A 13,674-nucleotide genomic window follows, 5' to 3' on the forward strand; every position below is an offset into this window, starting at 1 on the left:
AAATTATATTTATGGTAGATATGTAATTATAATTAGGAAAAAGAATTATCAGAGTCCTATTAGCACAAGGAAAAAATTATTATAATCATATTAGAACATGAAAACAATTATTTTAGTCCTATTCGGACAGGAAATCAAATCTAGACTATAAAAGAAGGCGATATTCTGAATGTTGAATAACAAGAAAGAAGAAGAATTTTTTTCTAAAAAGTATGTCTCTTGTTCTTCATTTATGGATCTTAACTTTATTTTAACAATATTTTATATCACATAATATTGTATACCTCGTTCAATATTTATAGTCATCCATGAGATAGATATAAGTAAATATAAGACATATTTTGAAGAAGCCTCATTACTATATACTTATTTCAAAATGGATTAATTTTATTATAAACTAATTAGCGGATCAGTGCTCAAATTCACATTACAAAAACAAAATAACATTTGAAAGTTGTACGTATGATAATTTAGGTAACTTATTATTTTTTTATAAAATGCCTCCTAACTTTAGTCTAAATATTAGCCGTTTAGTCTAGTCTAATCTAAAAACATATTAAAAGTCTAACATCCCTTCCGTTATCGACTAACGGCAAAGGTTATTTTGTTGGCCCTGAAAATTGACGACATCTGCCAAGAAAGCAGGCGCCAAAAGGCAAAATGTGGCGGAACTGACAGCATCCTTCCACCACCACCGACGCGGCTGTTTTACGCTACTTCCACCCTTTTAAATGACAATTTCAATGCCCTCCTTATACCCATTCTTTTAATTCTCTATAGAGAGAGAACCATAATAAATCCTTGTGAGAGAGAAAGAGTCCTCCTCGTAAGGAAAGTAACGTAATCGACGCTTTCACGAGATTTGTAATTTGCCACAAACACACAAACAGAAATATATTTATATACATACTTTGAAGAGAGAGTAACCCGAAAGCAAAGTTAGCTTTAGCAGAGAACACACACTGTATAGAAGCAAAGGCTAGATAGAGAATCCAATTGATCATCTACATTCCGTGTGTGTGAGGCATCTCCACAAGGTATACACATGAAATGCCTGAATTGATTGTTGATCATGTAAAAAACGTTGGAGTTTTATGCTTTTATCCCAATCGTTGATCCTGTTTTTTTATACGCTGTTGGTTGAAGATCTGAAATTTAATTTTACCTGATGTTAATTTCTGCAGATTCACGATATAATTCATAATTGAAGAACTGGATTGCTTTGCGGCGAAATCACGGATTAATTCGGATTTGAGAAGCATAATGCCAGGTATTTTCGTGTAAAATTTGGATTCAGCTGCACATATTTCTAATTCTACTTTTAACGAATTCGAGAATTGAATTGACTTTTTTTTTATATAGAAATTGTTGGAATTCACGATCACGAAAGAACAAAAAGATATTATTTTGAGGCATCCGAGGACGAAAAGAGAAGAACTCGAATCAGATCTTTGAAAAAAAGGGCAATGAGTGCTTCCACAAAGCTAACGCATACGCTCAAAAGACGTAGTAAAAGAGTCGCTCATTGCCGATTTGCTTCCATTTCAACTGAGGATTTTCGAGACGAGAAGGAAGAGGAGGCAGTGAATACATTTCGCCAGGCCTTGATGGAAAAGGATCTACTTCCCGCTCGTCATGATGATTATCATACTATGTTGAGGTAACTTGTAGATCAGTTGAAAAACCTAACTGTATTTTATGCTCTCTGTTGCATAAAAGAAAAATTAAACATCGATAAACACAACTCTGTAAAGCAAAAGAAAAAGGAAACATCAATACACAAATTTTCTTTTGGAGGTTCCGTCTGTAAGCAAAGTCTCAAATGTGATTGCAATGCAAGGGTCATGCCTTCATAAAGCTCCGGGAACGAATCCAGTTGAGGAATAGGAGGTTTTTTTATGGCGACCATCGCTTTGAGACCATAATTTTTGGTACAGACCTATTCTTTGTGTAGAAATGTGAAACGTGAATTCTGAAATTTATACAACAACAAAAAAGAAATAGATCTTAATTTATTCTCATGGTAGCATATTTTCTTTGATGACAGACAGGATAAAGAACATAGTGCTCCAGATTTTTATCCTCTGGAAGTACCTCTACATAATTCTTTCTCTTGTTCATCAAATCTTATTTCTCTAACAATTGTTCTTTGCACGTATATGTTGCTTAGTTTCTTGTCTACTCTTTCTTCACAATAGTTTGAAAAATAGATGTTTTTCAGTAAGAGAATTGTTCTTTTTTCATGCATGGTAAGACAATGTGATTCAGTTTCTCTAGTCACATTGCTTCTTTTTTCATGTTGAGAGCATCTTCCCATTTCAGGTTCCTAAAAGCAAGGAAATTTGAACTTGATAAGGCCATGCTAATGTGGTCTGAAATGCTCAACTGGAGGAAAGAACAAGGAGTAGACACGATTATACAGGTAGAGTTCTGTTGCACACAATTTCCGTGCATGTTGCTGTAGTTTGCTTTTGCTAAAAAACAAGTTTTGTTGCTCATCAGCTGTACACTAGATGATGATGGTTGGCATAATTTTTATCAAAGCTCCCTGCTAAAACATTTTCTGGACATCTTTTATAGCTTAGTTTTTCAAAATGATTAAAGTAACTGTTTGACATCTTTAGAGCAATAGAAACATCTTGAAAGAGCCAATGTACCCAAGTGCTTCAATTTTTAATGCTTCTTTGTATATAATAGTTGAAATCTATGAGATCTCTATGCAGCATATAAGTTTTATTTGATGATGCTTTTCTATCTTATTTTTAGTGTATTTATTCCTTCCCCACCTTTTACCCTAAGTGGCTGAGGAAATTGTCTGGAGCTATTACATTGTTATAATGTTCAACAACATACCCAGTGTAATCCCACTAAGTGGGGTCTGGGGAGGGTAGAATGTACGCAGATCTTACCACTACCTCGGGGAGGCAGAGAGACTGTTTCCGAAAGACCCTCGGCTCAAGTGCATCAAGCCCGCGCAAATGAAGAAGAAGACAATGAAAAACATAGTCGATAATACCGAGAGCAGTGTAAAGTCTACAAGAAGGAAGCAATAATAAGAGCGAAATAATCTAAACACAATACAAAATATACAACAAGAACTACAAGGGTATGATTAGTACTATGATAGACACTAACGAGCCTAAACCTATGCACTCCAAGACAAGACTCCACTCCTACTAGCCTTCTAACCTAATACGCGACATCCACTCCTTCCTAATACACAATATTACATTGTTATAATTTGATTTCAACAATTGATGTTAAACTGAATTTTTTTCTTGACCTTTAAGTCTTCAGAGGCAAATGCTATCATATATGTTCTTCATAAAAAAAGTACTTCCGTCACTCATGGTAATATTTGTAAAGTTTGTCGAACGATAGTGGGGTTGTCCCTCTTCTATCCTGTCATATTTTTATATTTTTTGAATGAATTACAACAATCTTTTGCTTAGAATCCTAAGGATTGAAGTCTTAAACAGTATCTGATATGTACATCTATGCCTCTCTCTTTGTGTCTTCTTTTAGTGTTCCCTGCCGTCCCAAATTTTAAATTCATACATGACAAACAGTTTTTGACAATTTAAAGTTTGGCACATGTTCTTGTCTTTATATGTGTAAATTCTGATTTATATTCTGAAAATGTTTAGGATTTTGCCTATGAGGAATATGAGGAAGTTCAGCGTTATTACCCTCATGGTTACCATGGTGTAGACAGAGGAGGACGACCCGTCTATATTGAAAGACTTGGCAAGATTGAACCTACTAAACTTATGAATGTTACCACAATAGAAAGGTTCTTAAAGTATCACATCCAAGGGTTTGAAAGAACTTTTGCTGAAAGATTTCCAGCATGTTCGATCGCAGCTAGGAGGCATATAGATTCATCTACTACAATTTTGGATGTACAAGGACTGGTCGGTATTGAATTACTTGATATTCAACGTAAGCTTCATTGGTTTTCATATTTGATATGCAACATCTTTTCTGTGATAATGTAGAATTGGAGGAGTTTTGGGAAGCTTGCCCATGATTTGGTCATGCGCATGCAAAAGATAGATGGCGACAACTACCCAGAGGTGCCTTGCTTTCAGTTTGAAAGAGTAAATGAATTTTTCTCTATTTCTTTCAATTATTTGATCCTTTGCTAATAACTTTTTTTATCCTGCAGACATTACACCAGATGTTTATTGTCAATGCTGGAAATGGATTCAGATTTCTGTGGAATACTGCAAAAGGATTTCTTGATCCAAGGACAACAGCAAAAATACATGTAAAGGAACACATCCATTATCTGCATGGTTGTCTTCAAGGGTCATGTCAAACTCACAATGATTGCCTCTGTTCAATTAACAGGTATTGGGAAACAAATTCCAGAGCAACTTAGCAGAAGTCATAGACCCCAGGTATATGAATGGTTGATAAAGTGTCATTTTCGATATTGCAAAAGTATGATGATTGAGTAAACTGTGTTAATTATTTCATTATGTACGTTGGGTTGTGATCAGTCAATTGCCAGATTTTCTTGGAGGAACCTGCTCATGCCCAAATCCAGATGGGTGTCTTAGGTCGGATAAAGGACCCTGGAATGATCCAGAGCTGATGAAGGTGTGGTCTTTGTCTGTAGAAATGATATTCAGGATTTTGTGTAATAATCCATTGCCAGACATTTCTCACTTTTCATGGCAAAAACTTTGCAGCTGGTCCATGCATTACATGGTGAAGCACTTTATCCCAGAAGAATTACAAGTTTCTCCGATAGTGATATCGAAATCAAACCAGTTTCTCCACAGGTATTGTCTTAGCTGCACTATGTTCTTCCTTTCCAGTTATCTTCGAGATGCATTGTGTTTGAGACCATTATTCTCTGTTCAGTTACTACGCAATGAGATTGGTACTGCAGAACCTGAGGTGGAAATGGGGGCCTCTGCTTACAGTATCATCCAATCAAAACAACTTTCTGACAAAGTGAGTAACAAGTGTCTGTGTGCCCCTTTTATGGTTTACCAGCTTCTGACCTATGCTTATGCCAAGTTGAGAACACATCTGCATTTGAGTTACCTCAATTTCCTAAGCCATTTCATCATCATTTGCTATATACATTGGTAATTTGACCAGAAAGTTATCTAGGGTGTGATATTAACTTTCCTGTATTATTGAAGGGAAGGCGGTGAGAAAACTGAATAAACACTCTTTGGCAACAAAAAATTGCACAGAAGGATTATTGTTTGATCATGCACAAAACAGATCCCCTGCAAAGAAAGATATGACAGATGCATCATCCTTGTGAATTTGTAAATATGTTTTTGCATTTGCCGCAGCAGGAGTATCCCCTTGGAATGTACTTCCTCTAGACTAGTAAAAATTAACTAGTTTATCTTTTGGTCTGTCCCAAGATTTGACCTTTTCCCTTGAAACAAAATTTCTTCTTCCAAGAATTTAGTTCAATATAAAATAATAGTGTAACTTCTTATTTTGTTTACTGATCATTTATAGAAGGAAAGGTTCAAAAATACCCTTAACGTATTAGAAATGGTTTAGAAATGCCATCCTTCCACCTAGTGGATCAAATTTGTCCTTCCTTCCACCTATTGGGTCAAAAATCCCCTTAACGTATTAGAAGTGGTTCAAAAATGCCTTCTCCCACCTATTGGATCAAAAATGCCCTTAAACCTATTAGAATGGTTCAAATTTGCCCTTCCCTCTACCTATTAGATAAAAAATTCCCTTAACATATAAGAAATGACTCAAAAATTTACTAATTCTAATTATATATGTCAATAATTTTTTTAACAGTACTTCAACAATTATTTATTTATTTAATAGTTTTAAAAGACTAAAATTGATAGACAATGGAAAAAATATATAACTAAGATGCTAATAGAAGTAAAATGAATTAAAAAGTTGAGTTTAATTTATTCAAATTTGAAGGCTAAAAAGAATTTTTAAAAATATTTTGATGTTATAAAAATATTATATTTATTGATAAAATATATTAAGATCACACGAAATGCGCACATATGAAATATTTTTTAATAGTTGATATACATACTTTTAGGTAGAAGGAGGGCAAATTTGAACCATTTCTAATAGGTTTTTGATCCAATAGGTGGAAGGAGGGCATTTTTGAACCATTTCTATACGTTAAGGACATTTTTGATCCAATAGGTGGAAGGAGGGTATTTTTGAACCATTTTCTTTTATAGAAAAGAACAAAAGAAAATTGTGACTTGATGTGACGTCTAACCAAATAACCATACTTCATTTTTTGTTAAACTGCGAAATTGCTATTCTACTTTTGCCTTTAGCCAAAGTCCTTTTTCATATTATAAACTAATTATTCAATTATTTTTCTGCCATATTAAATATAATAATCCATTCAAACATTTTACTTTAACATTTGCCTATCAATTTTACTTTAACTACTGCAAAGTGAAAGTAGTCACCATTTAATGAGAAAGAGGGAGTATTTTCTTTCGTTTTTTCACTTTACTCTATGCAGACCTTATTTGACTGCAATCATTAGCCCTATATACTGGAGGATGGCTGTAATTAGATATCCAGAATGTGGTTCTCCATTAATTGGTTATCAATTGTGATCTACAACAGAATACAGAAACTTGTTTAAAAATTTCCACCTCAAATTTGATTTGTTCAATGTTCTGTGTTTCTCCAATATATTTCTATATTCATATCTTTCCCGCTTGATTGCTTTAGGTACCAACAAGAAGATCTGTTTTATTTGGAAGCTTAATTCAAGAAGATTATGCGCCTATGCTTATAGATGATGATTTGAATTCTCCAAGTAAGAATTTTGATTTCTATGGTCAATCAGTGAGTTTCATTTTGTATTATTCAACTGATTACATTTTTCTATAATTGTATGGTATGGGTAATTTCTTAAGTTTTACTTTGGACATGTTGCCTTGTTTCTGTAGCATATGTCCTAGCCACCTATCTTGATCCTGGTTCATCCCTGTGAACTGATTGAGTATGCTATGAACTTCAACAAATCTGGCAGCCTCCCGATCATTCAAATTCTCCCAAAACTGAGATTCCATCCTTGTGTAGTCCACTTGTCATGAGCCAAGTTAGGCCCTAGGCGCGAAACAACGATTAGAATCCCTAAGGACCCCAACCAAGCCTCTTAGCATATCATACATGAGCATACATAAGGTAAATAAGACAACACGGTCAAATCATTAGTGTGGGATAAAAGTCTCAACACGAATATCTCGATAAAAGAGAAATCAGCCTCAAACTCCAATGAAACGACAACATAGACTCCCTGAATATCTAACATGCCTCTACTAGTCTAGATGGGGCATAGGACAAGCTCCTAGCTCACCAACATAAGGAATAAAGTCATAGGAAATGTAGAGAAAGCATAAATGTCACGTCCTCGAAGCATGAGGACTCACCGACAATAGAAACAATACTCAAACTTTAGCCACGAGAGGGAGGTGCGTGATGATCGTTGGACCCTACATTATGGTACAATGTAGGTGAAAAGTATGCATTAGTATATGAAATGCACTTAGTATGTGAGAAGTATGCATGAACAATGATAATCGGACATAGTCAATATGAACATGGGATGCATGACCAATTTCTTAAAAACATGAGTAAAACTTGAAAATATTTGAAACATATCATAATCATATGGTCAAGGCTTAAGTCATCGACGACCCCTTAAAGTTGTCTGCATAATTCACTTAGACACCTCAACTAAGATTAGTACCTATTGAACACTTTAAACTATTCAAAACTTGCTCCTATTAGACAGTTTTTGATAATCAGCAAAAAATATGAAGGGAGTGTGATACACTCGCGGTGACATGGCAAAACGACTAACTAAAAAATAACACGTGGCACTAGGCCCACAAAATTAGAGAAAAAATAAATTTATGTTTAAAATTATGTCAAATACATTTTCTATCTATTTTTTTTTTAAAAAGGAAAAATGAAATGTTAACATTATTCTACCCGTCCCCACCCCTACCCAACCCCCTTTCTTCTTCATCTTCTTCCCAAAACACATTCTCTTTCAAACCACAAAATTCAATTTCTTTACAAATTACTTGAAGATTCAATTTCTTTTTTTAAAAAATATTTTTCATACTTGATACATCACAGAGAAATATATAGAAAGATTGGTATAAGAGTGAAGAAGAAAGGGAATTTGCCGGCGGTTTACTCATTTCTAGATCGATGTCAAAAAGAAATTGATAGCTCACAAATTTATTCTATCAAGTTTTCAGATATCATTTTTGATAATTTTAGTGAATTTGTATTTTAAATTGAGTAGTAATGTTGTTCGAAAGTGACTGAAAATGGTGATAAGCGGACATCGGCTAACTTTATTTTTCCTCCGATGGTAATTTTTTAAAAATCTTTTTTCTTCTTTCTTTATACATAATTACTTGATTCGGTTTGAAAGAAATAAAATTTAAAAAAAAAAGAAAAAAAAAGAAGAAAAACAATGCTGGAGCTAAAAATGGTGAAACCTTTGAAAACTAAACTTAGAGAAGAAGACGATTGGTGGGGTGGGGCAGAGGTGCGGGTGGTTTCTTTTTTTTTTTTTTGGAAAAAAGTGTCAATGAAAGAAAGAAAAAATTATTTAAGTTAATTATAGCCATGTGTCATTGAAGAAGAAAGTGTATTTTTTTTTATAAAACAAAACACTATTTCCAATTTTTTTCACGCGCTCAAGGGAAGTGCAAAGCACGTTTTTGGCCAAATTAGCATTTTGTGCTTAATAGGTAAACGTTTTGAATAATTTAGGTGTTCAATAGGTACCAGTTCTAGTTGGGGTGTCTAACTGAAATATGCGGACAACTTTAAGGGGCGGTCGATGAATCATAAACATCATGAGAACTTACAACATAGCATATACATGTGTAGGATAGGACCTTTAACCGATATGTAAGACCATGCGAGCTATAACATGGAATCTGGTGTTTCTTCCATACCGAGAAAAAGAGAGGCTACTTGCCAAGGTAGAATCCATGAGAACCTCATAACTTGAGCTATTTGTGGATCCACTAGCTAGGCCATAAAGGAAAACCTATAGAGGCAACGTAGTTAGGGACTAGAGGTTGCTACTAAAGTTCCCTTGGGTCGCTTCTTGAGCTTTTGGACTGAACCCCACCTCAAAGTCCTCTCGGTGCTTAGTCAATATCCTAATGGAAGTCATAAATCATAGTGATTAACATTATTAGTAAAGACAATAATAAATACCAATCCACCATCATAAAATAATCGTAAGAGTAGCTCATTAACATGGTGATTCATACAAGAATGAGAAAAACCCTTCATCCTTAAGAATTTGTGATTAGATGAGAAAACCTTTCACCTTTAACATGAGTGTGTGAGAATTTCCTTTCACAACCATAGGTGAAAGTGTGAGAATTTCCTTTCACAACCTGTAGCATGATTAGATGAAACATCATGAAAACATCATTCATTACTTCCATGAGTCATACATAAATCCTTGATAATCATTCATAAGTCATTCATAATAACCCTTTATCAATCTATGATCATAATTTTATAACTTCATACTTGAAAATAGTATAAGGCATGGGTCCATGAAAATCAATCGAAATCATGCAATTTAACTTGAATCATGCATAGTTAGATCAATAATAATGAAATAATCATAATTGAATTGACCCAATACAATTTCATAAGAATTAGGGCTAGAGAATATTTTCTAAGAGAAGAATTTAGAAAACTTTTGGGACTCCATGGATGGAAGTGATTCATGGATAAATTCCCACATACCTTGGTCAATTAAAGCCCCAAATGCAGTGAATAAGGAGACTTAAACTTGGAAATTCTTGGAACCTTGCTTGAGGAAGAAGATGAATTTGGGAGAAGAACTTTAGAGAGATGATTTGTGTTTTGGGTAAGTAAGAGTGAATGAGGAATTTAGGAAGGTTTAGGGTAGTTAATAGACTAGGATTTGTCTCCAAAAACCGTCCAAATACATAATTAAAATAATGGAGAAAAGACCAAAACACCCCTTTAAAATAACTGGACGGGCCATCTTCACGGATCGTTAAACCCACCACGGTCCATGAAGGGGGTCGTTAGCTGGAGGGTGAACTTGGCCTTGAAGGGTCGACTTCCATGGGCTCCTTGACGGCTCGTGGAAAGCTCCACGGGTTGTGGGGAGCTCCGTGAAGAATGACCCAAACATTACTCTGTGGGCTGGGTTTTTCACGGACCACTCTACGGTCCGTGAGAAGTTCAACGGGTCGTGGACCCTCTTGTACAAACTCCTTGGTCCAAGCCTGGGGAGGGGGAGTCTACGGTTGGGTCCCACGGTCCGTGGAACCTTCCACGATCCGTGGACCCCTATGTGAACTTCCCTACTTTTTCCCCCATTGCCCAGTGCACTGCCACGATGCCTTCCACGGCCCATGGTGCGCTCCACTGCCCGTGAAGGGCCTCGTGAAACCCCATCTGGTGCCAATTTTTTCTGAAATCTTCCTTTAAACTCCATTTTCCGACTTTCCAACTTCCGGGGTCTTACACCACTCTTCATCAAAGAAGTGTAAATATCTGGGAATAATAGCTTGAGAGTACCTTGCCCCAACCAGTTGTCTTCCCGAAAGGGTGTGTTCTGCCCATTTTCAACTCATTGGCCATAGAGCTCTGACAGCCTTCCAAACACTTGCACCATAAGCAGTTTTTCTTCCCAAGCCTTCTCAAAATCTTCCTCATGCATTATTTTGTTTTCACTTTCAAGAGGAAAGGGAGCTTGTCTATACTTGATTTGTTTGTTCACCCTTTTTACGTGAGAAAACTTCTACAGGATTTTGGAAGCATTAGTATGGGCTCATAGACTAATCATTTTATTCTCTTTGCAACAGATCGAGCTACCGTATCAGTACAAAGAAGGTCGCCTGAGAAATCCATCATTAGCTTGGTGATTCATATGATGGTGAAATCACTTGCATGGATATGCTTCTTGTTTCATGAGGTGGGTAAGTTGTTTGTAAAGAATAATGATGCAAACAGATTGACAAATGGACAGATATCAGTGAGTGCGAGTTCTGCCGAGCAAAATGTTTCTTCCCCGAAAAAGGAGGATCTCCTCCATCCGTGTTGTCAGAGGTTGCAACATTTAGAGAAGGTGGTGGCTGATTTGTTGAAGAAACCTACCAAAATTCCTCAGGAAAAAGATCACATGCTGCTTGATTCAATGGACCGCATAAAGTTCATAGAGTATGACTTGCAGAGGACGAAGAAAGTAATGGTCAATGCACTGTTTCCAGATACCGTTTATTTTGTCCAGTTGCAGCGTTATTTAATTATCATTAACAAAGTGGAACAAATATTCTTGTTTTAGGCACTTCTTGCAACAGCATCGCAACAAGTAGAGCTTGCTGAATCCTTGGAATCTTTGAAGGAGAACAAATTAAAAGTACTCTTTCTTCCGTAGACCTTATTGAAACCTCTGCTCACATTTATAAAGTGTAGACTACTGATAATCATTTCAAACAGGCAAACTCATGTTGGCTGAGAGGCAGGCCTTCACAATACAAAACCTGATTTGGGTGGGAACAACATTGATGCCTTAGGTTGATCTTTAGATTCGTCAGCAATTTGGATTCAATCCTCGTATATACTCGAGACGAAGTATGCAGGTAAAAGGACCATGCCGGAAATATACACAATGGGTAATGTCCATCTGTTTCCACATTCAGTGTCTAAATTTACCTTACCATCTCCCTCCCTCTGAAGTGTTATCTCTTTCCTGTTTCTTTCAGGCTTTCGAGTTGGTGATAGAGTAAGCTTGGCTAGAATGTTGCACGCTGCCTCATTTTTCTTTAGAGGCGGGAGTGTGATGTTATAGTTGGATTACATTCATATTTGTACATAATTGACGTGTGAGCAACTAGTTCTGGACATCACTTACATACTTGCTGTACAGAACGACCACGAATTTAATGCATAGCTAACAAAATTGTTGTCTGAGATTCTCAAATTTGTTATGAAATATTGCTTAGTAACTTCCACTTAAACCAACTGTTAAACAATATATTTAAAATAAATGATTTGAAATTTGGTGTGCTCTTCTTGAACGGGTCAGTCTCTTAGTTCATTTCACATGCTGTCCTAGTGGGAAGTGGTACCAAGCGGCAGGATTCGGTACTCTGTTTTGAAGTGACCAAGTATAAAAGCAACCTACGTGGATTTGGAGGGAGTCCCAACAATCCGTTCCCAGAGATGGTTACTTCTGTACTACGGTCAATTTAGCATGGATTTTATATTCATTCATTGTGAACCTTCGATGTAACTTACCACTGAGTTGTGTAATATAGAAATATACTGTAGCTATTTATGAAATTCTCTCTTTTCCACCTGTAAAATAATTTTGGGTTTGAAGTTTCTGCTGAAATATGGTTGCAAGTAGTCAAATGATTGAGTTTAGTTGAATTTGAATTGATCGAAATGGTTGATTAATAAATGGGTGGATCTTTAGCTTGTCCGAATGTAATTTGGGTTAAAATGAGTTGGATTAGGATAAGCTAAACAATGATAAAAGTGCACGAATACCTTATTTTGATGCCATCATCTAACAAATATTCACCATGCATCCTCTTTCGCACAAATAGTTGAGTAAGAATAACTACATAATATTTGGATGATAATACCCCCTAAGCGTGATAAACATGTGCGCCCATGTTGCACAACTTTTTCATATCGGAAAGTTTTGTCGATAACCGAAATCTGGGAACATTGTGAGTGTTTTCTTCAACATAAGTTTTTTCATCATCTGAAATTTAACCATAAATTTATAATTTGAAATAATAATCACTTTCTATTTTTGTATTGAATCATCTAAATTATCAACATAATTGTTTTTTTTTTGGAGATCTGAATTATCAAAAGGGTATGATACAAAATGATTTTCTACTCGATTTGTTTGATACATATTATAAATTTGTACATGATCCTGATATAAATTATGCATGAAAAACTAGAATGAATTTGAACATGATATTATCATGTATATCTGACGAGTTCTAATACTGATATGAACTATCCATGAAAAAGTAGGATAAATTCAAACATGATAACCTGATATTTACCATATTTTCAATAGTGATGATGATCGTGTATGTCTCACCTTTTCTGACCTTGATATGAATTATGCATTAAAAATTAGGGTGAATAAATAAATCATACACTGAGACTTGCAGGGATGAGGTAAAACTTTAAAAACGCTCTCTAGAAACCTTGCCATCAAACCCTAATTTTTGCTGGCTGTTCTAGGCCAATAATAACATTGCTAACAGAGGAACCATTGAAGATGTCGTGTGCTAATACTATAAAACACCTCGGCCTCAAAATAAACCTATTCCTTTTAAACATATTGATTATCTGCATAGGGAGCCAAGGATAGTATGGGAAGAGATGGAGGATATCAGATGATTATCAATGAGGATCTACAGTTTGCAGTGATAAGAAAATTCTCATATGATTGGCCTGATATTCAAGATCTATATCAACTTATTCCAAAACAATGTGAGCTAAATAGAGAGATGAACATTGGGTGGTTAAGTAATAGGCATATACTGATTAGGGCAACAAGATTGGATGATTATGTGAATTTATTATCGAAGCCACAATTTTACATCACTCATAATTATTGTTCTTAAC

General features: G+C 35.4%; 1 protein-coding gene across 2 annotated transcripts; it reads left to right on the plus strand.

Annotated features, from left to right (window-relative positions):
* Positions 1-477: 477 nt before the first annotated feature.
* On the plus strand, positions 478-12,357 carry LOC129882660 (phosphatidylinositol/phosphatidylcholine transfer protein SFH9). 2 transcript variants are annotated; one of them, XM_055957051.1, is made up of 16 exons: positions 478-1,037; positions 1,185-1,270; positions 1,363-1,660; positions 2,323-2,422; positions 3,648-3,914; positions 3,999-4,076; positions 4,169-4,270; positions 4,354-4,403; positions 4,506-4,605; positions 4,698-4,790; positions 4,873-4,965; positions 6,715-6,802; positions 10,878-11,257; positions 11,357-11,431; positions 11,512-11,687; positions 11,778-12,357. In XM_055957051.1, exons 2-15 carry the CDS (start codon positions 1,264-1,266, stop codon positions 11,557-11,559), a joined length of 1,779 nt encoding a protein of 592 aa, XP_055813026.1. In that variant the 5' UTR covers positions 478-1,037; positions 1,185-1,263; the 3' UTR covers positions 11,560-11,687; positions 11,778-12,357. The 2 variants fall into 2 exon arrangements, with proteins under 2 accessions (XP_055813026.1, XP_055813027.1); XM_055957052.1 differs by having other exon boundaries at positions 11,512-11,654.
* Positions 12,358-13,674: the final 1,317 nt, after the last annotated feature.

Source organism: Solanum dulcamara, chromosome 3 (assembly GCF_947179165.1).
Source record: "Solanum dulcamara chromosome 3, daSolDulc1.2, whole genome shotgun sequence".
Classification (NCBI taxonomy): Eukaryota; Viridiplantae; Streptophyta; class Magnoliopsida; order Solanales; family Solanaceae; genus Solanum; species Solanum dulcamara.